Raw genomic sequence first — 27166 nt, 5'->3', positions numbered from 1 at the left:
CTAATTAGTGGTGAGGCTGAGATTTGAGTTCATGTTTGACTTAACACTATGCCATTCAAAAGACACGTGTCCGGGAATACTGATGCTCGCAGGAAGCTGGCAATTCCCAGGTACCACAATGATTCACTTATGCCCTGTCTGGGGTCAGGAAGGACTCAGCCAAATTTGTAATTTGGTTATTGCAAATTACATCCTAAAGGCATTTTGCCGTGGTTCCCTCCCCCGTCCCCAGCCCCTCCTTCTTGGTTAACTTGGGTAATGAGAAGCTCCTGCCCCCTCCACCTCCCCAGAACCGTCCCGCCCCCCAGCACCAGGCACCAGAAGCAGAGGTGGCCTCCAGATAGGATGACAGGATGTGGCAGGGAACCTGCTTCCTGCCCCCCCTTCCCCCCCGCCACCATTTCCCTGCCGCTTCCTCCCAGCTGTCCAAGGGCATCCGTTACCCCTGCCTGCTTCCTGCCAGGCGGCACTGAAGGGCACAGCAACCCAAACTTCCCCAACTCAGCCCCTCGGAGCTTGTCCAGCAGGCAGCCTCTCCCCCATCCCCGGCAGCCGGAGGACCCAGCTCTGCATCTTTGCTAAGGGAGCCTCCCATCGCCACTGGCCGCTGCAGTGGGAGCAGGTCCGAGGGGTAACCTGGGAGAAGGCAGAGGAACCATGGAGTCGTCTCCATGTCACCCCCGTCCCACTCTGCCCCTGCAGAAGCTGCACGGCTACGTGGGAGGGTCTCGGGACCAGGAGTCACAGACCAATTCTGGACCAGGAGTGGCCACCAGTCGGCTCTGTGACCTTGGGGAATCTCTGTGATCTCTGAGGGTCAAAGTTCCCATCTATAAAGAGAGGGATGGACCAGACCAGGCAGTTTAACCTGGGGTCCACAGAGCCTGAGGATAGCCCAAGATGGATCAGGGGCAGGGGGTCTGGAGCTCTGGGACGCAGTGAGCAGAATCTTGGCTGTAGGTAGACACATTTTTTTTCCTGAGAGTGGAACTTTATCAGGCTCTCAAAGGTAGTCTCAGAAATCCCTTTGGAGGCCTGTTCCAACTCCTGAAGATGATCCAACGGGTCCCGGGCACAGGAAGGTCTCTTGTAAACTCCTCCCTCTCCTTCTCTACCCATCCCCCCAAAAACATTTCTAAAGAGCAGGATTCCTGCCCCATTTTCTTCAGCAGCCTCACTCTGGGAGGTTCCCCAGAAGGGAAATGACCCAAAGGAAGGCACAGGGAGGGGACATCAGTCAAGGAGCTGGCCCGCATCCTGCTTGGCTGCCATGCAATAATCCAGGTGGGACAGCCCGAGAGTCAAAGTAGACCAGGCGTGTGAGCACCTGCAGGGGCCAGCCCCGCGCACCCCACTTGCCCAGTGCCATGCGGATGCAAAGCTGACTTGGCCAAGACCCTGCCTCAAGGACCTGCCATCCAGAAGGAAGAGGAAACACATCTGCAGAAAACAGTTAACAGTGGAGGGGCCGTAGCAGATGCAGCGTGGGACTAGGGGGCAAAGGAAGGAGACTCACCCCGTTAGAGACCAAGAAGGCCTTATTGAAGGAAGGAGAGGAGTTGGCGGGGTGGACCAGAGCAGCGGTCCCCAACGTTTTTGGCGCCAGGGACCGGTTTCCTGGAAGACAATTTTTCCACGGATCGGGGGCGAGGGGGTGGTGGGGATGGTCCAGGCGGTAATGCGAGCGATGGGGAGCGGCAGATGAAGCTTCACTCGCTCGCCACTCACCTCCTGCTCTGCGGCCTGGCTCCTAACAGGCCTGGGGGTTGGGGACCCCTGGACCAGGGGATGACGGGAACACTATTTCAGGCCACGTGGACCCAGAGGGACTGTAGGAATATGCTCCAGCTCAGCAGACAGCAGAGTCCACTGGAGGGCAGAGGGCACTGAGGCTGGGATCTGGCAGAGGATGGGGTGGTAGAGAGGAAAGGGGGTGGGCATACCAGGCTGAAAGACAAGGTGCTAGAGGACCAAGGAGAGAAAACAGGATTACTTTGGCCCTGCTACAGGGATGGGGTTGGCAAGACAAAACAGCGGGCATCTGAGGGAGCTGCTGAGGGTCTCCAGGCCCTGCCCTTCTCACCCCACCCCAGGCCCTAGTAGGGAACCGGGATTCAAGTCAGATACACACAGTGAGATCAGTGAGGTCTTAGTTTGCTGAGGACGCCCCCCAACCACACGCCTCCTGGCTATTCCTCAGTTTTGTGAGCTCCTAAATACCCCAGGGGTCCAGAGCATCCCTTCCAAAGGCAAAACCCGGGCTTCAGGCCGCGCTCCCAGTCTCTGGGGTTGGCAGCTCAGGGTCATGGGCTCAAGTGGAACGTTATGCGTCCGAACCAAGGAGGGAAAGGACTGGCTGGAAGAACCTTCATCCAGATCATCCAGTCAATGCAGGGAAACAGGGTCTGGGCATGGACACAGGGCCTGAGCTGCATCTCAATCCAGCTCCCCTAACAGTTAGAAATAAGGGTGGCAGGATAACTCGTCACAGTCATTGATGTTTGTTCTTCCGTTATTTCTTCCTTCCTGACTTCAAGGAGGTGGCAAGACTTTGTGCTTTCTTGCTCTTGCTGAGAAACAGGTACTGTTTGAAGACTTCTGCCTTCTTTTCTCAAAAGAGAAAAGCTCCTAAGGGGGCGGCGCTGTATGAGGAGTGTGAGGAGGGAGGGGCTGGAGGACAGAAAAGGAGGGATCACCCCAGATGTGGGAGGACGGGGACCCCCAAATCCTGAAGGAGAGCCAAGGTCTCAGGAGGAACGGCTGTGGGGCCTTCCTTGGAAGGTTGAACCTTGGGGACCAGGATTCTCAGTCTTGGAGATGATCTGATAACCAAGCCTGGCGTGAGGAAGGTGGTCACATGTCTGACCGTGTGGCCTTGGGCAACAGGTACTTCAGAGGTGAATGGGGCAGATGAAGGGCTGGAGGGACCTCCCGTGATGTTTATCTGCCATAACTCCCCAGGATCTTTGCCCCACGGTTCTGTGGCAGCTGAAGAAGTGGAGAGAACCCCATTAATGCCTGAGATTGAATTTCCCTGGCATCCTAGCAGGTTGGAGTCTCAGAGCCAGTTTTCATTTGGTTTAAAGGATTAACAGAATGACATTTCTTGACCTTCCCATGATGTGGTTGTAAACACTTCCCCACAGTGGGGAAAAGTGCACTTTGGGATTTTTAAATGCCTTCATTTTCTTAAGAAAAGAATTAGAATAAAAATTTTGATTCCTTTCGTATAACCGAGGACAAAGAATCTTGCACAGTCAGTAAACAGTATTCTTGGACCTAGAGATGCTGTGCTTATATAGATGATGTGCTATGAAGGCCTTCCTTTGAGCTGACAAACTAAGTAAAAGGCTTAGCTCCTCAAATTAAACAAGGTAAAACAAGGTAGCAGTGTACCTGTACCCTCTTCAATGGTAGACTCTCATTCCTTTGTAGTGATTTCTTTCTATATTCGATGCAAATCTGTAAGGACTCTTTTATAACATTGTGTAAGACAGAAAAATTTGCAATGTCATCTTTACTTCTAGGTTTAAGAGCATTGCTTGGAGCCATGAAACGTTTTTCTAGAAAAGGGTGTTAGTTGATGAAATACTTGCCTGTTATTTTTCACTTAAAGTGTAAATGACATTACCAATGTGATTTTTTTTTCTTTTTCACTCCTCTATTTGTTCTCCAAAGTGCAAAAACAAAGCCAGAATAGTGTTTATCTCTCTCGTGTAAAATTTGAATGGGCCTAATTGTGGATAAATTAGAAATATATTGAAATGCTTCAGGCATTTTCCAACTCGGAACACAAGGCAGGCCTCTGCTGACATCTCCCTGTGCTCTCTGGGAGGCTGGCCAGGAGGGCAACAGTGTGGATCAGGTGAAGCAGTGTAGCTCTTACCTGCAGACGGGGGACCCGGGGGGCCTGGGGCGCCCGGATGGCCAGGTTGACCAGAAGGCCCAGGTTTGCCTGGTGGGCCCATAACTCCACTATCTCCCTTCTGCCCCTGACAGAGAGAAAGGCAGAGCCCGTTATAAGAGTAGGACATGGCAAACCTCCTCCCCCATTCATCTCTAAATTAGGGACCACCTTGCACTTTGGAGCAGGGGGGAGAATGCAGTCCCAGAGGTCCCAGAGGGACCAGCAAGCTCCTAAAAACCTCAGGGCAAGTGACATTTGAGACAGTGATGGATGCATGTTTATAGACATTACTTTTTTTAAAAAAATTGAAGTATAGTTGATTTACAATATTGTGTTAGTTTCAGGTGTACATCGTAGTGATTTGGTGGGGTTTTTTGGAGATTATATTCCATTATAGGTCATTACAAAATACTGAGTATAGTTCCCTGTGCTACACAGTAAATCCTTGTTGCTTATCTATTTTATGTATAGTAGTGTGTATCTGTTAATCCCATACCCCTAATATGCCCCTCCCCCCATCCCTCTCCCCTCTGGTAACAGTAAATTTGTTTTCTACAGACATCACTTCTTGCTCCATCCTAGACACATAGCACCTGACAGCGAATAGGAACCAATCCAAACCACACCCCTCACTGGGCAGGTGAGGAAAGAAAGGCTCAGGAAAGAGCAGGGATTTAGGTCAGTCACCTGGCATCAGGCCTCTGCCTGCTCATCAGGACAATTTCTGTTTCAGCACAAGAGCTGTTCCCGCCCTGTGGCCTCCCGCTGCTCTCAGGATGAAGACCCAGCTCCTTACTGCAGCCTCCACAGCCCTGCACGGCCAGGCTTTCCACGCGTGTCCAAGCCTTTTGGCGTTTTTGGTCTTCAACAACACCATGCCTTTTCTTTCCCTTCTCAAGACTCTTCTCTCGGCCCCAAACCCCTCTTCCTACCCTTCTGCCTAGTTAACTCCCTCCCATCCTTCAGCTCCCAGCTAAAATACAGTTGCGGCAAAGCCTTCCTTGACCTTGCCTGACCAAGTCAGTTCTCCCTGTCATAGGCCCTTTTCCTTCACGGCCTTTATCCCTGATCATAACTACCATTGTTCGTGTGGTCATTTCCTCTGTGTCTCTCCAGGAGACAGAAGCTCCCTGCGGGCCAGAATCTGTTTTGTTCACCTCCTTTCCCCAGACCAAATGGGGAAGGAGGAGAAGCTGAACACACAAAGCGGATGTAGTTTGTTGGCTCTAGGTCGAGAGATCTGGGTTTTCATCTTGGCCATGAGACCCTGGGTAACTCACGTTGTTGCTCTGTGCCTCAGTTTTCTCATCTGTGAAATGGGGCCAGGCAATACACATCTGCACAGGCTTGCTGTGAGGCTAACAGAGATCTCAAAGGTGAAAAGGTGGTTTGCACAGAATCAAGGGCTTTGTGGGCCAAGCTGATTATCATAGCAATTGGCTTGGTTTCATCTTTTGTCCACAGTTAGAAAAGTCCTGATTCTTAACGAGAGGCACACCTGCAGGTATAGTCTTTCCACACAGCATGTCCTCTTGGCTGTCTGCTCTGGGAGGGTTAAGAGCACACACCTCCCCCCAGAGCTGCCCTTAGGAATGACTCCAGAAACCAAGGCTGGCACGCCTGTAGATCCTTCGCCCAAGCCATTTGCTAACTGTCCACTCTTGCCCGGGGCCCGACCAGGGTGGTGACTGGTGCCTGATGGCTTTGGCCTGGTCCCCTTCATACCCTCGTGCTGTGGCTACCTCGCCCGCCTAATGAAACGTAACCTTCCCCAAGCCTGGGGAACCGGCAGGCCGGGCACGCCTTTCACCACCATGTGATGTGTGACCTTCTGCCTTGTCAACATGGCCCTGGGGGTTCTCTCGGCAATGTCCAAGGAGTTCTTAAACACTTAATGCGGGATCGTGAGGTCAGAGTTTGTCTCCAGTTCCACCCTCATGGAAGGAGTCTTAAGCCTTGCCTTAGCATTCCGTGAGGCAACCAAGATGGGTCCCAGATGGCAAAGGAAGTCACACCGTCTTAATATAGCCACAGCGAAGGCTTGTTTTTCTAAGAGACACATCAGCTGGCTCTGAGCACAGGAAGTGCCACAGCTTGAAGGAGCTGGAAGCGCTCCTTGTTCTGACCTCAGCGGTAATCAGATATTCTGCTGCTCAGTCATCTATTCAGAAGAGCCCCGTCCCTGTGAGCAGGACTCATTGAGCAGCGCTTTCCAGGAAAAGCATTCTTTATTCCTTTACTGCCACCAAGTCTGGTGATTCCCGTCAAGGAAGTTGTGTCTCCGTGACTGAAGATCTGTGTGATAAAGTCAAGAGCTGCTGTCCTGGGTCTGCCTGGAGGCCAGGCCTGAAGCAGGAGGGTGATGTGAAGATTGCTGTGGGGAAGCTGGTCTCAGGTCTCCAGGTTCTAACCCTGCTTGGAAGCTGGCTTGGCTGGGGGGTCCTGGGTGGTCAGGCCACTTCCCTGGCTCCTGGTTTTCTGGTGACTACATGCAGGGAATTGGGTTGGTGGTCTCTAATTTCCTTCTGGATCTGAAGTTCTTACTCCTGGATCCCCTTCCAGATTTCTGATTCCAGGATTTGCGTTGACTTTCCATAACCTCCAGAGACTCTTAGCACCATGGTTCAACAAACACTCTGTATGTGAGACTCTACTAGGCAATTAATTCATGACAAAAAGAAAGTACCTTGGGGCTTCCCTGGTGGCGCAGTGGTTGGGAGTCTGCCTGCCAATGCAGGGGACACGGGTTCGAGCCCTGGTCTGGGAGGATCCCACATGCCGCGGAGCAACTGGGCCCGTGAGCCACAATTACTGAGCCTGCGCGTCTGGAGCCTGTGCTCCGCAACAAGAGAGACCACGATAGTGAGAGGCCCGCGCACCGCGATGAAGAGTGGCCCCCGCTTGCCACAACTAGAGAAAGCCCTCGCACAGAAATGAAGACCCAACACAGCCATAAATAAAAAAAGAAAAAATTTAAAAAAAAAAAAAAAAAAAAAAAGAAAGTACCATGGCCCGCTCCCAAGGCTGACGAGTCCAGTCTCGGCTGGAGCACAGTCGGGTGTCTATAACGTCTTTGGAGGAAGATGAGCTCATTTCCCTAACTTCTCTGAGCTCCCAGATGTGGTTCTGGTGTCGTTTTTAAGATTGCTCCGACAGAATCATTCTCAACAGGGTCAAGAAAGAGCCTTCTTGGCTTCAGCCCTAACCAGGACAGGACAAACACTGCCCAAGGAAAGAACTAGATGACAGAAGCCAACCGGCTTCTCGAACCCCAAGCATAACGCATTCTGGATGGAACGCAGCAGTAGCGGAGAAAACGATTTTTTTGAAAAGATTTTTCCTTTTTTTCTTCTTTTTCTGAGCCTAGTTTTTAGGAAATTGGTATCTGTGGCATCATTGTGAAGCCACCCACGGCCATGCCACCAACTGTAAATCTTTAAAAATTAAACTGGAACGTTGTGACTTCAAAAGTCATCGTGGAAGCTGATTCATCAGGTTGGAGTCTATGTCTTTCCTAAGTTCATTTCGAAAAGACCAGAATTGGCTTTGTAGTGTTACCGTGGTTCTGAATCCCGGTGCACATTAGACTCATGTGGGGCTTTAAAAACAACAACAACCTATGCTGCAGCCCCAGTTGTATCAGAGTCTTCGGGAAGTAAGGCCTCGACACTGGGGAAGAGGAGAGGCACACTTGGGACCACCACCAGTGCACCCGGGGCAGGGAATCTGTATTTAATCGGCCCCCAAGATGATTCTGATGGAAGCTCGAGTCTGAAAGCCACAGATCTAGCCTAAGGAAAGAATGGAAATGTGCCCAAACACGTTCACTTCTCAGCATTATTTATAATTTGGTTAGGCTTCTCTTGTCCAAGCTATCTACTCTGGTTACTCATTTACCAAAATCGATGCAGAGATTTAAAAAAATGTTTAAGAGTAAGAGTGCTTAATGGATGCAGTAACACGTTAAAATGTGTGTGTTGTGATTTTTAAGTTAAAAATTTAGGATACAATAAGTATATATCGGATATAAAAGGAACAAACGACTAGAAAGTCCACGGAAGCAATAATACTGGAAGGAAGTGTACATACATGGTAACATGGTTGTGCCTGGGTGTTAGGTCTTTAGATGATTTCCTTCCTAGTTTTCTGAATATTCTGTTTTCTGTGATGATCATATATTACATGTATAATGGGAAAGGAGGTAAAAAGCCAACAGAGTGGCAACCGAAAGAGTAAGGGGTACACGTCTCATTTGAGCAAAGGGGAGAGGTTCTCTGAGGCCCTGGGGAGAGCTCACATCACATGGTTTGACACAAGAGCCTGTTGACCAGGGGAATTCAGAATGAAAACTTTCCCTAAACCCTGAATAGTGCCAATAAAGGGGTCATTTACAAATGGGGATCTTGAGTGAGGAGAAAGCACCCTATTGTAGAGACCCAGCAGATCCTTGAACAGCAAGGAAATATCTGGGCTGATTCCAGAACTCCATCTGCGTCTGGGGCACTGAGGCAAAAAGCAGGTTTTCTGGGCGAACGAGCAGATCTGATTTCCACTCCCAGTTGCCTTGGATAAGGCAGACCTGTTCTTATGAACCGAAGACCCACTCCTGCCTCTAGCCTTGACACAGCTGGACGGGCGTCCTACCCCATCCGCCTCTAACTCCCGCCTCGGTGGAGAGCCCAGGCGCCCCGGAAGGGGTGCTGTCCTGCCCCCCAGCCCAGAGGATGCTGGAGACTGTGTCCCCGCAATGTCCCTGACCTGTCCGTCCCACCCTGCCCACCTCTACACCCGCACCCCCGGTCAGGAGGTCCAGTGAGCCCTGGGATCCATACCTGCTTGCCTCGTTTTCCTGGTCTTCCTGTGGGCCCCCGGTGGCCTGCTATCCCGGGCTCGCCCTTTGGTCCCATTTCACCCTGGAAGGAAGAAAGAGAAGCAAGAGAGGAATGAGGGCACAAGGACCAGGCTCAGCTCCAGGTCGATCCAATCTCCGGCCACGGGGCCTCTCCTTGGTCACTCCCAGTCTTTTCCAGGCGGGCTGTTCTGGGAGGTTGGGAGAGCGATGAGGTCGTGTGAAGGGAGAGAGGGTTTTCAAGGAAGAGGACGGGAGGGAGAATGTTACCGTGGGTGGGGAGGTTACTATCTGAGAGAGACACCTGCCGGGCAGCACACATTTTGGTTCCTAAATCCCCATCCAGAGCGGCTAGGGTGGGAGGCGCCTGCATTTCAGGCCCCTGTGCCTGCGACACCGATGGGGGAAATGCCTTCTCCCTTAGTTGAAATTTTATGCTGTGCTTTGTTTTGTTTTGAGCACAAATTCAAATCTATGGGTTTTTGAATGATTGGACACAGTTTTGACAACTATCATCTTTGGGAGGTTTCTGCTCACATTATATATTTCCCCACTCTTCAGTAAAAAATTAGTTTGAGTTCCACCTCACTCCCATTTGATTCAGATAAAAACTCTTAGTGGGAGAGATGTTCCAGACACATGTTCACATACTCAATCTAGTTATTGTAAAAGGCACGGAAAGCAGCGTAAGCAACACTCCTAATTGAAAAGCTCTATTTGGAACCATCAGAACCAAATGTACCAACTGCAGAGTTCCAGAGTTTAAGGCCAGCCTTTTGTAAAACCCATCTCTCCATTTTGGTTCATCCCCGCCTTCCCCGTGTTCTTCCAGGATTCCAGGCCCACTGGTGGCTTCTTTGGCTCATGAACCCACCCCACAGGGCATCCTTAATACCCCCAGTAACCCCTCCATAGCCCAGAAGGCACCACACAAGCTAAGCTTAGCAACAGCAGCCATGAGAGTTTCTGTTAGGCAACAGCTGGTGCCCGTGAAGAGCTGACCCGGCCACTCAGACGAGGATAAACACCCAGATGACTTCTCCCAGGGAGGCCAGAGGAGGTACAACACAATGGAAAATTCCAGGGAACACCAATACACAGTAAGGATCAAGCATAAAGCTCTGAAATTACCTGTTGGCTCAGCCAGTATAATGAATTTGTCAAGCTACCAACATTTTGCCTCACCGAGAATTGTCCCTAAACCTACGATTTCTTTCCCGTCCGTCATGTCCTTCGGCCTGCTAGGATAGGGTGGATTCTCTGTGGCCATGGAGATGTTTGCATAATTTTCCTTGGCTGTTTAGAGGGGGCTGAGAGGTATCTTGTTTGGCTGGGAGAAAACAGCAGCATAAACAGCATAATTTTTTGGAAAAGATCATCTGAAGAAAGTGTGGTCCTTCTCTTCACCAGCTGGAAGCAGCCAGTAATATCTTGATCTAATTTCTCTCCAAAGACCTAATTATGGTCATCACATCAGCTCTGTCTTAAACAGGCTGCCCTGGGAGGGAGAGAGAACTCTGTACGGCAAGTCTAGTAAATGGTGCAGAGACCAGAGAAGCTGTCATACTTAATTTTACAGGAATGTATGTCCACTGTTGCACTGACTGAAAACCTAGACTAAGTATTTTAAAATAATTATTTGTCTCTCTTAATGTTTCCTTTCACTTGCTTATATAATTAATCTATTTATTTTTAACCCAACACTCTATGTAGGTAGCAGAGACAGAGTTTTTGACAGCTTTAGGCAGTGATAAATTATAATCATGTCGGATGATTGAAATTATTTAAATATGATCTACTGACAAGAGAAAGTCAGATAAAAATTGTTCATTCAAATTTGGAAAATAAAATTTTAAGGTGAACTTGAAAACAATTTAGAATTCTAAGGAAGCATCCCGTTTGCCTGTTTGAAGAATATCATGCTCTGAGGCTTAGGCAAAAATAAGTTTCCAATGTCAGTGCCTTACAGCATGAGGAACCACCATTGCGATGGTGGTTGTCCTAAGTGATCATTCAAGCACCCTTTCTCTGACACTCCCCTCGCCCCCCGATACCTCTTCCCTAACCTTAAGTAAGAGTTAAAAAAAAGTCTGTCACTCAGTTGCAACTTTCACAGTTTTTAATCACATCTGCACACCATTCTATTGTTATTCACTAAATATTTTTTCTTTAAGTCAACCAAATTAACTCCTTTTTTATTAAGCCTTGTCCCAAGCAAATCCCACTAAATACTTAAATAGATAATAAATTTACCTATCAAATAAAAAATGTTTTAGCTGTCACCCACTAAAATAACCCTGTGGGCCTCCGGCAGTGCATGTGCCCCCTTGAAGGAGCGCTGAGCTGGGTGCAGTCAGCAGTGGTCTCAAACCCACGCCAGGGCCCTTGACCACTGCTGCTCCAGTCTGAGTGCCCGGGCACAAAGCTTTCTGCTTTTGAACAGTCCCATAGCCCTCTGACAGACAGAAGATGCAGGGAACGCCTCTCTCCACTCAGGTGGGGAATCCCTTCCTCCCACTGAGCTGGAGGGAGGTCTCACTGATGCATTCAACAACTTGCTCCCCTTTCAAACCAGAAACTTCCACAGTGAAACCCGCTTTTCATGCCTGATGAATGGAGAGGCAGACCTCTTTTCGCTGTGCTTGGACGGTCTAATTTGTTACTGAGACCTACTTTTACTACTTCTAGGTACTTACTTTCTGCCCCAACATTCCAGGAAGTCCTGGGAAACCCTGTGAAGAGAACAACAAACACAGTGACTGCCTCTGAAATAATGCTTGAAAGGGCTGAGGAAGAGTTTGGTCAGCTCTTCAAGATAAAGTCCTGTCAGTCAGCCAGCCAGCCAGTCAGCCAGTCGGTCAGTCAGTCAGCCAGTCAGTCAGTCAGCCAGCCAGCCAGTCAGCCAGTCGGTCAGTCAGTCAGTCAGTCAGTCAGCCAGTCAGTCAGCCAGTCAGCCAGTTGGTCAGTCAGTCAGTCGGTCAGCCAGTCAGCCAGTCAGACAGTCGGTCAGTCAGTCAGTCAGTCAGATAGCCAGTCAGTCAGACAGACAACCAGTTAGTCAGACAGCCAGTCAGCCAGCCAGCCAGCCAGCCAGCCAGCCAGCCGTCAGCCAGTGAGTCAGTCAGCCAGTCAGCCGGTCAGTCGGTCAGTCAGTCGGTCAGCCAGTCAGTCAGTCAGTCAGTCAGCCAGTCAGTCAGTCAGTCAGTCAGATAGCCAGTCAGTCAGTCAGTCAGAGAATCAGCCAGTTAGTTAGTCATTCTGATAGTCAGTCAGTCAATCAGTCAGTCAGCCATTCATTCATTCAGCCAGTCAGCCTGCAAGATGGGGGTGGGCAGGGGCTGCCACTTCCGTTGAAGTTTATCATTTTTATGCAATGCCCATTACCTTTTCTCCTTTGGGACCCAATTCACCCCTTTCACCTCTGGATCCCTAGGAGGAAACCACAGGAGAGAGTCAATGAGTTAACTCCATTGGGGGGGAGGGGGAACTGGAGCATATCAAACTGAAAGCTCCATAGGTCAGCACCCCACTTCCCAGGCAAAGAAACAGTCTCAGAGGTTAGGAGACTGGCCCAGGGAAGGCATGCTTTGTGAGATAACCTTCTATTTGGGCCTCAAAGACCTCTACACTAATAAAGGACAACCCACAGAAAATTCCAGGTCCCAGATTTTCTCTTATCCTCTAGAAAATTTGTCCCCAGGGTCTGGCTGGGTTTTTTGTTTTTTGCTCCGTTTTTGACAGACAAGAAGGTTGTGTGGTAGAAGCTTGCTCTAAGAACACATCTGCCATTTTTGTGCAGCACCCCATGTCAGCTGTGTTCACGCTGCACCTGGCACAACTTTCAGCTCTCACTGAGGCCTGAGGGGCCTTCACATCCTCCAGGAGCTCCTCCCTAACCCACTTGCCCTGGCTAGGAGGTCCCTCACTCCTGTCTTGCAGCCCACTGACAAAGGACAGGGTAATATCTAGGAGTGGTGGCTGCAGTCGCTGACTAAAGAGACCCCTGGGCCCATCCTCTGCTCATCACTGACCCCAGACCCAACAGCCCAGACCAGGCTCTGGGGAGCCATCAGAGACAAGCACCAACCTTTTCCCCTCTGGATCCAGGGTAGCCCTAAAAGAAAGCAGAAGGTGAATTGACAGTCAGCCCTGTGGGACCTTTGGGTTTGGCGCAAGAGTGGAAGCCATCCCTGTATGTGGTGGTGAGATGTGTCTCCACATTGAGCTGCAAGGTTTTTGGGGGGGTGGGGGAGTTGCAGCAGTAAATACAAAGATGTCCCTGAGGGTTGTGTTTAAACCAGGCCTAAAAAGAACACTGCTTTCCTTCCTCTCCCAAAGGCCTGAACAAAGGTTTCCATCTGCTTTGTTGTCCAGAGGCTTGACCCTCGCTGCCCAAGATAACAGCAGGAATGGCATCCCTCTGCCCCATGTCCCAGGACACGATGTCCCCCAGAGGGTTGGTAAAGCTAAGCACACTCTGGCACCGGACTCTCCAATGTCTGTGACAATCCCCAGCCCAGGACGGCAGCCACCCGGTCCCCACTTTAGAGACATCAGCTGCTCCAGAACCTTAGTAAGAAGACCTGGAAAAATCTATCTGGACCAGCACACTGACCTTGGAGCCCATTGGTCCTCTTGACCCTGGCAAGCCCATCATCCCCAGGTCACCTTTTTCACCCTGTGGGAATCAGAAGAAGGGGGGAAAAAAGACCTACAGTGACATTTCCTAGAGAAACTGAACCAGAAGAGGCATGGGCAAGATCAGGATGGAACTGGGGACATTGGGGCTGGCCTGTGAACCTGAGGACCCCAAATCTTCCCTTGCTGGCTCCCAGGGGCCCAAGACTACAGACTCCACACTTCATTCTGGTATTTGACCTGAAACATAGAATGAAATTGTCCAAGGTAGAGCAGATCTTCAAACTAAATGCTCACTAACATGTTGTAAATTGACTGATGTTTGATCTTCTCCCAGAGAAGGCTGGGAAAGGGAGGGGGAGAGAGCATGCAGGCACTGGGGCCTCAAAGGACAAGGTATCCGCACCCCAAAAAAACTACATCTGCTCTACTCTTTATATAGTGAGGGCCTTTCTGATGCTTCCATATACTCTTACCCTAGGTTTGCAGCCAAGCAGAGTGAACATCAGCCTCTGGGTGTATACTACGGAGGCAGGGGACTAGGATTCATGGGTGGGATCTGTTAGCCCTCAGAATGGTTTACAGTTGGAACTTTCAGTGCCCTCTGTGCTAAAAACCTTTAACCAGCGCTAAACAGTAGAAATATAAGGTGAACCACATACTTAATATTAAACTTTTTTTAGAAGTCACATTAAAAGTAAAACTAAACAGATGGAATTAACTTTAATAACATATTTTATTTACTCTAACTAATTTAATCTAATTATCATTTTAAATATGCCGTCAATGTAAAAATTATTCATGAGAGGTTTACATTCCATTTTTCATAATAAATATTTGAAATCTGTTGTGTATTTTACATTTAAATCACATCTCAATTCAGGTGCTAAACTTTCATCTAAAATACTTGATCTGTATTTAGATTTCATAAAATTTATAGTTAAAAAAGCAGATTCACATACTCAGTATACTCCAAAATAATTAAATATTTTCAACTAACTGAATTGAGTACAGGTTTTTGAATTCAAACTTAAATTAATTAAAATTAAATATTCAGTTCCTCAGTGGCACTAGGCATGTTTCAAGGGCTCAGTAGCCACATGTGCCTAGTGGCTGCCATATTGGATGGCTCAGCTCTATACAGGGGATTTTTAAAGAAATATCCTTGGGACTTTTCCTAAGAGGACTGGGAACAATTTTCTATTCTCAGAATAAATACAGCCAATAAGTGAGTCAGAGCAGATAGTGACATTCACCTGCTCACCCCTGACTTCTGCAGGTCAAAGTTCTGAGTCGTGGCCTCTGCACCCAATAGTCTATGACCAAAGTGTGTAAAAAGACATGGGTGTGGATGTATTAGCTTTTCCGAACCTGTCTGAGGACGGGGATCTCACCAGCACTTGGCAATCCCTCTGTGAATATAGGATTTCCGTTGTTCCAGCCCCCAACTCCCATGCCCTCACCCTCCACCCCCTGCCCAATTAGCATGACAGGCCAACTGCTTTCCAGACACAAGCCCCTCTTGTGTCATCTCAGGGAACCAAAGAACTGCACGCTAACTCTCAGGACAAAGGAGGACAGGGCCCCTCGGAAAGAGGCGGCAGCCCCTCGTTTCTCCTCCCACAGAAGCTGAGCTGTGGGACTGACCAAGGTCTTGCAGTCCAAGCAAAGGAGGAAGTGTTTAGGGACCTCGGGGCAGCCCTCAGGCTCTCTCCTTCCTCCCCACCTGGAGGAAGTGAGTTTCACCGACTACGTGCCAGGGGCCTGGGGAGCCGCCATCTTCTCCCCTCCAGTTCTGATGCCACCGGAGCCCTGAGAGCTGCTACACTTACCCTGGGGCCTTCAGGGCCGGGCCAGCCAACAGGCCCAGGCATGCCAGGAACACCTGGGGGGCCGGGTCTGCCCTTCAAAGACAGAGAACAAAAGTCAAGACAACTGGGTTTGTTTCCCTCCCTCTAAAAACACAGATTTGTCTCTGTGGCCTAGAGGGGCGTATGGGGCCTCCAAGCATGGCCCCAGGACTCTCATCCCCACCCTCCAAAGACTGATGGCTTAGAAAGTTGGGCCACTTGGGTGTGAGTTAAAGCCCTTGGTGTCACATTATGTCGACACACAAGATTGTTCTATTCGAGAAATGGAAGGTGGTAGGGAAGGGATTCTAAACTTCTTGGTTCTTCGATCATTATCATCCCTACCCATCCACCCAAATGTCCCCTGCATTCCCATAGGTTCTCCCCAAGGAGGCAATGTAGGAGGGGAGAGGATTATGTTTGGAGAGCAGCAGCAGATGCTGGGGGTACTTCCTCAAGGTCTTTCCGCCCTGCTCAGCATGCCCATTTCCCAGGGGCTACCTTCGTTGCTGTACCAACACATTCCTTCTTACAACCGGCAAGTGTGGGTTGGCCGGGGGCAATTGGAGCTGCCCAGCAATTGATGTACCTCCCCTTCCTGCAGCCAACAGCCCAGCCCCCTTACATCAAGGTAAGGCAGGACAAATTCTCTGGTGCGGTTCACACTCCAGAGCTCCCCTAGGGATCAGACTGAAGTTGGATGTCATCTGATACCACCCCAAGCTGGGTTTCTTTCCCTGCCCCATCTGGGTCTCCCCTCCCCTCAGGCTCCTCAGGAGAGAGCTCCCTTAATCATTAATTCACTTGCGCATGGCATGGACCATCTCTATCTCTGTGTCTAGGGAACCCAACATAAGCCAAGGAGCTATGGAAGAGTAAGCCCTGCAAGAGAGCATGGGAGCAGCGACTTGGGGTCTATGTTGACCTCTGCACCCACTGGCTAATTTCAGTTAGCCAAGCTGGAGATGTGGAAGGCTCAGCCCCTACCCAGACATCACAGGTGCTGGCATGTGTACTAGTTCCTGCTCCTGCCTTCCTCATCCACGGCAGACATCACTAATCAATCACGGCCCTTGTTAGTCCTGAGCATGGAGACGATGCCAGAATCCCCCCAGCCCAGCACTTCAGTCGACCCCTGGGACTTGACTGGAGTGGTCAGCTGTGCCTTTCAAAGGTCTGTTTGAGGCTCTTATTGATAGTGAAAGTATTTGAATAAAACATTTAACTGGGAAAATAGTAATTTATATTTAGAACCAGAGGCATCTTTCTTGGCCAAAGTTTTGAACCTTCTTCTATTATCACCAAGACCTACAATTTCAGTGCCAGCATCCATTGACTACAGCAAGCGGCAGGGGGTTTACTCCTTCCTGACACTAATGAGAATCTTAATAACATGTGTTTGGTTTACTGAGTCCCTGTGACCTGAAGTAACTCCCATTTATTTCAGCTGGGCCTTAAAGCAAAGCCATTTGTTTCTGTCTGACACTTTATTCCACTTTAATCAAATTGACAGTGAGAGTCATTTGGTGCCGCTGGCTGAGGCCTTGGAGGGTTTCTCTGATGGATGGCAGGATGAGGTGGTCTGAGGCTGGGGGAAATCTGGCCAGGCTTGGCAGCCTCTGGCAGAAGTCCGAATGCCTCCAGTAGCAGGCTGCAGCTCCTGACTGAAAAGTGGGCAGAAAGAGGAGGTCACTACAGTCCTCATCAGGATGGCAGTGCTGTCATCAGCCATCTGGGTATCAGGGCCGCGGAGGTGCGCGGCTGGTCCCCACCCCTAGGAGTGCACACACTCATGCAACACCGAGCACAGCTGCCCGTGTAATGCTGACAGAACAGCATGGACCATACCTTCCTTCCCGGTCGGCCAAGCTCCCCCTGTGGATGGAGAAGACAGGTAAGCAGAGGCTGCTTTGGAGGAAAAGTTCTGGAATCAGAGGGCTTAGCAGGGCTGATTCCAGAACTTGGTCACCTGGCGGTTCACAGCACCCCCGCCACGTCAGGGGCCCCCCCGGATGCACTGGTGGGGTCCCACACCTTCAGCAGCCCAGTCACCCCGGAGCCCATCCTCACGCACTAAGGCAGGATTAGCACGTGCTTTGAAATCTGAACTTGAAAACCCTCAGTGGCGCCCCCAGAAAACAGGCTGGAATTACCAAGGAGAGGTGGGGTGAAGATAGAGGTGGTTCATACCTTTTCTCCCTTTGGTCCTGTCTTGCCGGGAAGCCCAGGCGGGCCCTACACAATCAAGATAAGAAGTGAAGAAAGCATGCATGAGCCCAAGAGCGGCCGGTGGGAGGGAGCCAAGGCCGGGAGGGGCTCTTGGGGCCCTGGCTCCTCGGCAGCCTCGTCCTCTCTGCAGATTCAGGGCTCCAGGCACGGCAGGAAGGACACTCCATACTCTCCAGCCCAGGCCCCTCCTCCCTAGGCCCCCTCTTCTTGCTTTCTCTAGGCTGTTTCCAGCAGCACCATTATTGTAATTAATGTTCACACACCTACTCTCTGTGATTTTCATTTTCTCCCTGGAATTCTTGGGTTGCCCGAAACATCCTGAGTGCTTGGTGAGAGCAGCTGAAGAGACTTGAAGATATGCTATTTGCTGAAAACGAGATGCTGCACCACCTCTCACATCTTTTCGGCTGCTCTTACCAAGTTTCCCTGGGGCCCAGATAGGACGGAAGTTAGGCTTTGCTCGCAGGAGCAGCTGACACAGAAATTCCCATGGTGGATCTATGGGTACCAGTACAGCAAAAGTCTTCTGTTTTAAGATGTGAAGAGTGCATTTTTGTCCCACGGCCTGGCCACGGGAGCGGGGCTGAGTCCAGCTCAGGGACTCCAGGGCCCGTCGCACTAAAGCTTGACACCCCCTACGGCAGGACGCAGCTGCCTTCAGCATACGCGCCTGTGAAATGCTCAGTTGGCCAACTGTCTTCCAAGCTCCCCAGGACAGCAGAGAGGAATCCACCAAAACCCCCAGGCCGCCACTTCATCCCCAACATCTGCAGGTGTGCACGCCTCACGCAAAGCCTGTCTGAAACAGGATTTCTAGGAGGCTTGTCCAAATGACCAACAACCCCTCAGCCAGGGGTTCCTAAGCCTCTCTGCACATTAGAAACCCCTGGGGATCTTTTAAAATTCCCGAGGGACACAGGCATCCCAGGGGATTCTAACGTGCAGAAAAGTTTGGGAACCACTATCTTTGGTTTATCCTCCTGTTTTAGGGAGGGGAGGAGGGAGAGTTTCAGTTCCGTTCTTTTTTCTTTCCCAAGCCTCACCTTTTTCCGTTTTCTTGAAATGGACTAGAACTATTTATCAGGCCGTTGTGCTCTCCCTAGCTCAGTGCTTCCCAGACTTTGATGTGGAGGTGACTCCCGCCGGAGAGTCTTGTTAAAATGCAGACTCTGATTGAAGGGTGTGGGATGGAGGAGGGGAGGGTGAGATTCTGCGTTTCCAGCAAGTTCCCAGGTGATGTCAGGGCTGCTGGTCCTCACACTGTGTCCCCAGAGTCGGCAGCACAGCCTCGGAGTGACACACGTGGGATGGCACGAGGTTGGAGGCATGCACATGGGGCTGGAGACCACAGTCTGGGGGCAGCCGGGACCCCCTCCCCATGGGTTCTCTGTGGGTTCTGAAACCGAGCGGGGCCTGTGGCGGTCCCAGGCACAGAGGCCTTTTTTTGTCCCCCCCCCCTTTTTTTTAACATCTTCATTGGAGTATAATCGCTTTACAATGGTGTGTTAGTTTCTGCTCTATAACAAAGTGAATCAGCTATACATATACATACATCCCCATACCCCCTTCCTCTTGCGTCTCCCTCCCACCCTCCCTATCCCACCCCTCTAGGTGGTTACAAAGCACCGAGCTGATCTCCCTGTGCTGTGCGGCTGCTTCCCACTAGCTAGCTATTTTACATCTGGTAGTGTATATATGTCCATGCCACTCTCACTTCGTCCCAGCTTACCCTTCCCCCTCCCCGTGTCCTCAAGTCCATTCTCTACATCTGCGTCTTTATTCCTGTCCTGCCCCTAGGTTCTTCAGAACCACTTTTTTTTTTAGCTTCCATATATATGTGTTAGCATACTGTATTTGTTTTTCTCTTTCTGACTTACTTCACTCTGTATGACAGACTCTAATTCCATCCACCTCACTACAAATACCTCCATTTCGTTTCTTTTTATGGCTGAGTAACATTCCATTGTATATATGTGCCACATCTTCTTTATCCATTCATCTGTCGATGGACACTTAGGTTGCTTCCCTGTCCTGGCTATTGTAAATAGAGCTGCAATGAACATTGTGGTACATGACTCTTTTTGAATTATGGTTTTCTCAGGGTATATGCCCAGTAGTGGGATTGCTAGGTCTTATGGTAGTTCTATTTTTAGTTTTTTAAGGAACCTCTATACTGTTCTCTATAGTGGCTGTATCAATTTACATTCCCACCAACTGTGCAAGAGGCTTCCCTTTTCTCCACACCCTCTCCAGCATTTATTGTTTGTAGATTTTTTGATGATGGCCAGTCTGACGGGTGTGAGGTGATGCCTCATTGTAGTTCTGATTTACATTTCTCTAATGATTAGTGATGTTGAGCATCCTTTCATGTGTTTGTTGGCAATCTGTATATCTTCTTTGCAGAAATGTCTGTTTAGGTCGTCTGCCCATTTTTGGATTGGGTTGTTTGTTCTTTGACATTGAGCTGCATGAGCTGCTTGTAAATTTTGGAGATTAATCCTTTGCCAGTTGCTTTGTTTGCAGATATTTTCTCCCATTCTGAAGGTTGTCTTTTCGTCTTGTTTATGGTTTCCTTTGCTGTGCAAAGGCTTTTAAGTTTCATTAGGTCCCATTTGTTTATTTTTGTTTTTATTTCCCTTTCTCTAGGAGGGGGGTCAAAAAGGATCTTGCTGTGATTTATGTCATAGTGTGTTCTGCCCATGTTTTCCTCTAAGAGTTTTATAGTGTCTGGCCTTACTGTCCCCTGTTTCTTGTAAGCAAGACTCCAGCCTCTGTGACCTTCCCTGAGTTCCAAAGGGTGGATTCGAACAAAGGAGGAACAGCCAAGAGACCACCTGAGGCAAGATTAAAGGGACCAGAGAAGCTCATCAAGATAAGGAGATGAGGTTAAAGGAGGGCAGGCCTTGCTCACACCCTAATCTTGTCAGAGACCCCACCCTTGAACCACTGTTATAAAACCCTTCATCCAATCCTCTGGGGTTGTGACACACAGTTTTTTGTTTTTTGTTTTTTGTTTTTAATTAATTCATTTATTTATTTTTGGCTGTGTTGGGTCTTCGTTTCTGTGCGAGGGCTTTCTCCAGTTGCGGCAAGCGGGGGCCACTCTTCATCGCGGTGCACGGGCCTCTCACTATCCCGGCCTCTCTTGTTGCGGAGCACAGGCTCCAGACGCGCAGGCTCAGTAGTTGTGGCTCACGGGCCCAGTTGCTCCGCGGCATGTGGGATCTTCCCAGACCAGGGCTCGAACTCGTGTCCCCTGCATTGGCAGGCAGATTCTCAACCACTGCGCCACCAGGGGAGCCCAGGACACACAGTTTTGAGGGCATTAGCCCGTTGTGGCCCCCTTTGCCTGGCAAAGTAATAAAGCTGTCCTCTTCTACTTCACCCAAAACTCTGTCTCTGAGATTTGATTCGGCACCAGTGCAGGGAGGCTGAGCTTTCAGCATTGTTTCTCATGTGCTATCACATGCTGTCAGTATGGACTTCAAGGCTGGCAAGATAGGAATCCCCCCAGAGCTGACCCTCAGGTGCCCACCATGCCTTTATGCGGACTCCCCAGCCCCTCTGTGGCAGCTCCGGTCCACCTGTTTTCCTCATTGCATTCGACAAACATTGATGGGGAAGCTCTACACCGCAGGCACTGGTGTGGGCTGGGCACACAGCATGAGCAAGGCGGACAATGTCCCTGCTCGCAAGACCAGGGGTCAGTTCTGTAAGAAGCCAGATAGGAAATACCTTAGGCTTTGGCTCTGAGAGAGCAATTCTGTCACAACTACTCAACTCTACCCGTTAGTGCAAAAGCAGCCAGAGACGATAATATTTAATTACAAAAACAAGCCAGATTGGACCCTTGGCCATAGTTTGCCAACCCCAGCCATAGAGCTTACATTTTATGGAGGGGAGACCAAAGAGCCTAGGGACCAAAAATAAGAAAACCATAACAACGTGAGAAAACTATGCAGAGAAAGAAAATAGTCATTGGGTGGAGAGTGATGGGGAGGGTGCTGCAGGCGGAGTGGTCGAGGAGACGTGTCTGAGGAGGTGGCGGGCACACTGAGCGCTGACGGACAGAGGAGCTGGCCATGGTGAAAATCAGAAGGCAGAGCGGTCCACACAGCCGGAGCCGCAAGCCTCAAGGCCCTAAGGCTGGAACAAGCTTCGGGTGCTTGAGGGCTCAAGACGTGCACTGTGGCTGCCTTGGGTGGGCAGTGGTGGTCGTTTGAGCTGATGCGGGAGTTACGGGCCCCCGCGTGTGGGGCTTTGCCCCCAGGGTGAGGAGGTTTGTCTTAGTCTTCTTCCCATGATGGAAAGCCACAGGAGGGGTTCCCCAGGAAGGGCGACATAATTCCTGTTTCCTGTCCCCATGGCAGGCCCAGACCTCAGGCTGAGGGATGTTCCTCCTCGATGGACCCCCTCTCCCGGGCCAGCCAGAGGGGCCAGGAGTCCGTGAGGCAGGGTCTCTGGAGGGTACTCTTTGTCTGCCTAGAAAATCCTTTCTCTGGCATTTTGCCTGTTCCTCACTCTTACTTGAGCTTTGGTGGGGGGAGGTGAGCTACTTGGTGCCAGTATCTGGGGGCCAAACTGAGCCCAGGGTAACAAGTTCCCTGTTACCTCCATTTTTCTGGCCTGAATGCAGGTACCTCTGGGTCCACTGGGGGGATCAACGGTCACATTGTCATCCAGTGTTTGTCTGATGATAATAACCACACCCATTATCACCACTTTGGGGGGTGACCAAGCGACCAAGCAGCTCACTTGGTCACCCCCCAAATCCAGTACTGCAAGGGAAGTTATTATCCCCATTGTGTGGAGGAGGACGTCAAGGCTGGGAGGCAGAATCCCCCAGAGATGAACTAGTGTTCTGTCCATGTGGTTCCTCCAGGGCAGGAAGACAACCCCATGTCACCTGAAAAGGGGCAGCTCTGCCCAGAGGGCATCCCTGCTCTGAACAGAGGACAGCGGGGTAGGGCCTGGGGGATGCACCGACCTGGGGCCCCGGAGGCCTGGGGGAGCTGAGCGACCCTTGCACGCATGGGGGCCGTGTGGTCTCCAGTTCCAGGACGAGATTCTTCATGTCTGGGGAGAGAAGCTTCAAGGCAAAGCGACACAGGTTACAGGTCAGACGTGGGGGACAGAGAAGGGTTACCTCCTGGACACAGACCTGTTCTATAGCCCAGCCCCTGAGGCTGGCGGTTCCCTGACACCCCAGTGGGCGTCTCAAGAAGGCAACCTCTGGGTCCCCAGTTTCCATTCTCTCATCTGCTCTGAGATGAACCTGGTCTGAATGGATTACGGAGAGATAATGACCTCTCGGATGGAGTTAGGAAGTTCACTCAGGGGCCTTTCATCCAATGTCCAGGACAGCACCATCCAAGAGAAATAAAATGTGAGCCACCAATGCGAGACGCCTATATAGTTCAAAATGTCCTGGTAGCCACATAAAAAAGGTAAAAGGAAACAAGTGAAATTAATTTTAATAAGTATTTTATCTTACCCAATATATCCCAAGTATTATTACTTCAATGTATATTCAATGTAAAAAAATTACTGAGATATTTTACATTCTTATAAAATGCATCCAATGTGTATTTTACACTCAGCACATCTCAACTGGAGCTGGTCACATAGGGCCAGTGGTTACTGTACTGGAGGGTACAGGTCTAAGAGGTTCTGGAAAGATCTGAGCATCTCAAATCCCTGAAACGCCCTGGCCAGTTGTCTTCTAGGTCAGCTTCTCCGATCCTGTTCTTTCCTCACCTTTTCCTCTCTCCCCACTTCCGTTCCCTCTCACAGGACTGTGTCCTGTGTCACCTCATGGATATGGTGTACGTTCAATTCGGGCTGTGGAAGGGAATTTCACAAGCACTTGGGGAGAAGAAAGACAGAAGGGAAAATGCCATGTCCGAGCCACTGATAGGAGCCCAGAAAGTTATAAATTCACCTCAATGTTTTTGAGAGGACGGGACACTTTGCCAAGTCCAATTCCCTACTGAGAAGCATTTCCCTCCATCACTTGTTTAAGGCGGTGGGAGAACAGACACGTACCAGAAACAGCTCAATGTCCAATCTGGGCTCCACCTGCCACGTGAGGGCAGAGAGCTAGATCCCTCCGGACAGACTCCCACTGAGCAGTGGGGGAGGAGGTGGGATGTGTGGCGGCCCTGGGACCTGCATTTCTGCTCTCTCACGAGCCCAAAGCTACTCACCGGACTTCGGGCCCCTCTAAAGAACGGTGGTGGGAAGAGAGGGGGTGGCGGGGGGGTCAGCAGGCAGCATGCTCTGTGGCCGCCACGCTTCTTCTGATCCAGGCCGGGAAGGGCTGTTCGGAGAAAACAGTGCTCATTAGCGTGGGGTCAGCGCTAGGGCCTCTGGGTGTCCACCATGCCCGGGAAGACTACGTCTCATTTCCGAGTCTCATTCCAGACATCCGAGTCTCATTTCCAGCCTGTTGGGTGTGAGCGCACCTCCTGCCTGTACCTGACCTAACCCTCCCCTGCCTTCCCTGGATAAATGAACAGATGGTGAGGCCACTGTGACCATCACGAGGTCCAGAGCTCCTTCTCCAGACACTGACTGGTCACTCTGTAGATGGGACAAGGAAGGCCAAGTTCAAACTTACTCATAAGGTGCCCCCAACAGTTGGGGAGAAGGCAGTGTCTGTTAATACCCTTGATACTGTGCCCAGAAGGAACTGTTCTGAGGGGGGAGGCAGCAGGGCTGGGGGCAACACTGATCAGACCCAGAGCCAGGATTTCAAACACAGATTTAACTCCAGACTCTACACAGACATTCGAGGTCACCCATGCTCATTGGAGAGCTAAGGTTTAATGTCTCCAGACACAGGTGTGAGGAGATGAAGAGAGGGCCCTGGATACTTACAGCTTCCTTGTCACATGCCCGTGTTCAATGTTAGTACATGTTCAGTGTTGAAGTGTACCTGGCAGAAAGGACACGGATCCTAAGTGTACAGCCCACTGGATTCCTGCAAAGTGGACACACCCTAGAAGCCAGCACCTGGGTGGAGACACAGAACTCCCTGGCCTCTAGAAGCCCCTTCAGCTCCTGTCCAGTCTCTGCACTGCTCCCTGTCTGCTAGACCTGGGGAGTCCTTGTGCCTGTATTTGAACTTTATATGAACGTGAATTCTTGTGTCCTTCTTTCGCTCTGCATAGTGTCTGTGAGGGGCTTCCTGGTCATTGCTTGTCGTTGTTATACTGCTGAATAGGGTTCCTATTCAGGACCCGGCCACAACCTACTTTCCATCCTGCTGCTGCTGCACACGGGGTTGACACCACTACACACCCACCAGAGTGCCTAAACTGAAAAGGACAGAAAATAACAAACGTCAGGTAGGATGTGGAGCAACCAGAACGCTCATCCACTGGCTGGTGGGGGTGAAAATTGCTTCAACCTCTTTGGAAAACTCTAGGCATTGTCTACTAAAGCTGAATATAGGCACATACAATAGCTCAACAACTCACTCCTAGGTGTTTACCGATGGAGAAGTGAGTGCATGTTCACCCAACACACGTACTAGAACATTCATAGCAGTGAGATCCATAATCGCCCAAAGCTGTAATTTTCCAGCTCCCAGTTTTGGTCTCGTGATGGCATCTCCATCTCCACCCTTTCTCCAAACCTCTGATCTCACAGAACATGGGCGGGTTTCCCCCCACCCCTTGCACTCCTCTTGCCCCGAACCCAGTTTTCAGTCTTGTCTCCCAGGGGACAGTGCTCGCCTTCTCTTTCCACCCTGTGATCCAGGACTTGCCTCACGCATCACGCAACCAAAAGGTGCTCCCCAGAAGGCACCCGGTGTGGGGCGGCTTGTGTCAGCTCCAGCGCCCCAGGAATCACCGCCCCGAGCCCACCCACACCCTCACACCCAGCAGAGGAGCATCCACTGGCAGGGCCAATGGTCCTCAGCACCCTCAGACGCAATGCCCCCATTGGTAAGGAATATTTTTAAAGACCCCTTTGTTATCCTAAAATGAAATTCCTAAATAATACAACATACCTATACAATTAAAAAATCAATATAATGCTCTGAATATAATATAAAAGAGAACTCTCAGAAAAGTGATCTATGATATAAAAATGCATCTTTTGACTATAAGTGGTCAGGCACTAGCACATCAGGAAACACGATGATGTAGTTAGATGCTTGCACCTATATGTGAAACCGCAGTGAATGTAACAGCTACGAACACAAGGTGCAGTAGAGGCAACACAAATGCTTCAAGCGATGTGCTCGCTGTGCGGTGTGATTTTCTCAAATGATGAAAAACACTGGGTAAAATCCCAACCAAACAAAGCACAGTCATTACTCAGCGGTTGTAGTCTCAGAAAACTCAGTTTCATACTACAACCGTTCAACAAATTTGATGTCAAAGAGAATCAGTTTCTAGGATGAGATAATTATAAAGGGTATGTATCTTCCATGTGACATTTCAGAGTCAAGGGGGACATGGAACCACTGTTCATGTATGATCCTGTCCTACTCTTTGCAGGAAACCTCTCACCTCAGCCGCTGTGACAACTGAAAATGAAAATTTCCAACGTGGCCCCAAGAAACACTCTCTGACATAAATTGTAGCAATGTTTTCTTAGGTCAGTCTCCCAAGGCAATAGAAATAAAAGCAAAAATAAACAAACGGGACTTAACCAAACTAATAAGCTTTTGCACAGCAAAGGAAACCATAAACAAAACAAAAAGACAACCTACAGAATGGGAGAAAATATTTGCAAATGATGCAACCAACTAGGGATTAATTTCCAAAATACACAAACAATTCATACAGCTCAACAACAAAAAAACAAACAACCCAATCAAAAAGTGGTCAGAAGACCTAAATAGATATTTCTCCAAAGAAGACATCCAGATGGCCAATAGGCACATGAGAAGATGCTTAACGTCACTACTTATTAGAGAAATGCAAATCAAAACTACAGTGAGGCACCATTTCACACCAGTCAGAATGACCATCATCAAAAAGTCTACAAATAACAAATGCTGGAGAGGGTGTGAAGAAAAGAGAACCCTCCTACACTGTTGGTGGGAATGTAAATGGGTACAGCCACTATGGAGAACAGTATGGAGGTTCCTTAAAAAGCTAAAAATAGAGCGACCGTGTGATCTAGCAATCCCACTCCTGGGTATATACCTAGATAAAACTCTAATTCAAAAAGATACATGCACCCCTACGTTCATTGCAGCACAATTTACAATTGCCAAGACATGGAAGCAACGTAAATGTCCACTGATGGATGGATAAAGAAGATGTGGTGCATATATACAATGGAATACTACTCGGCCATAAAAGAGAATGAAATAATGTCATTTGCAGGAACATGGATGGTCATAGAGACTATCATACTAAGTGAAGTAAGTCAGAGTGAGATAAATATATCACTTATATGTGGAATCTAAAAAAATGATACAAGTGAACTTATTTACAAAACAGAAACAGACTCACAGACATAGAAAACAAATTTATGGTTACCAAAGGGGAAAGATGGGGGAGGGATAAATTAGGAGTCTGGGATTAGCAGATACAAACTACTATATATAAAGTGGATAAACAACAAGGTCCTTCTGTATAGCACAGGAAACTATATTCAATATCCTGTAATAAACCATAATAGAAAAGAATCTGATATATATATACATACACACATACATATATATATATA

General features: G+C 49.5%; 1 protein-coding gene across 1 annotated transcript in view; it reads right to left on the bottom strand.

Annotated features, from left to right (window-relative positions):
- The window catches only part of COLQ (collagen like tail subunit of asymmetric acetylcholinesterase), a 72035-nt gene that overhangs the window by 7607 nt on the left and 37262 nt on the right, over window positions 1–27166 (bottom strand). Inside the window, exons 2-12 of the mRNA XM_007167000.2 lie at window positions 23680–23792; window positions 22461–22562; window positions 17435–17479; window positions 17093–17119; window positions 15227–15298; window positions 13372–13434; window positions 12844–12870; window positions 12141–12185; window positions 11453–11488; window positions 8740–8820; window positions 3887–3992 (exon numbers count right to left, since the gene is read on the bottom strand). Coding sequence (XP_007167062.2) covers window positions 3887–3992; window positions 8740–8820; window positions 11453–11488; window positions 12141–12185; window positions 12844–12870; window positions 13372–13434; window positions 15227–15298; window positions 17093–17119; window positions 17435–17479; window positions 22461–22562; window positions 23680–23792 — 717 coding nt within the window. The remainder of the gene's footprint in view (window positions 1–3886; window positions 3993–8739; window positions 8821–11452; window positions 11489–12140; window positions 12186–12843; window positions 12871–13371; window positions 13435–15226; window positions 15299–17092; window positions 17120–17434; window positions 17480–22460; window positions 22563–23679; window positions 23793–27166) is intronic.

This window comes from Balaenoptera acutorostrata, chromosome 4, assembly GCF_949987535.1.
Source record: "Balaenoptera acutorostrata chromosome 4, mBalAcu1.1, whole genome shotgun sequence".
Classification (NCBI taxonomy): Eukaryota; Metazoa; Chordata; class Mammalia; order Artiodactyla; family Balaenopteridae; genus Balaenoptera; species Balaenoptera acutorostrata.
This window is presented reverse-complemented; position numbering and strand designations above follow the sequence as displayed.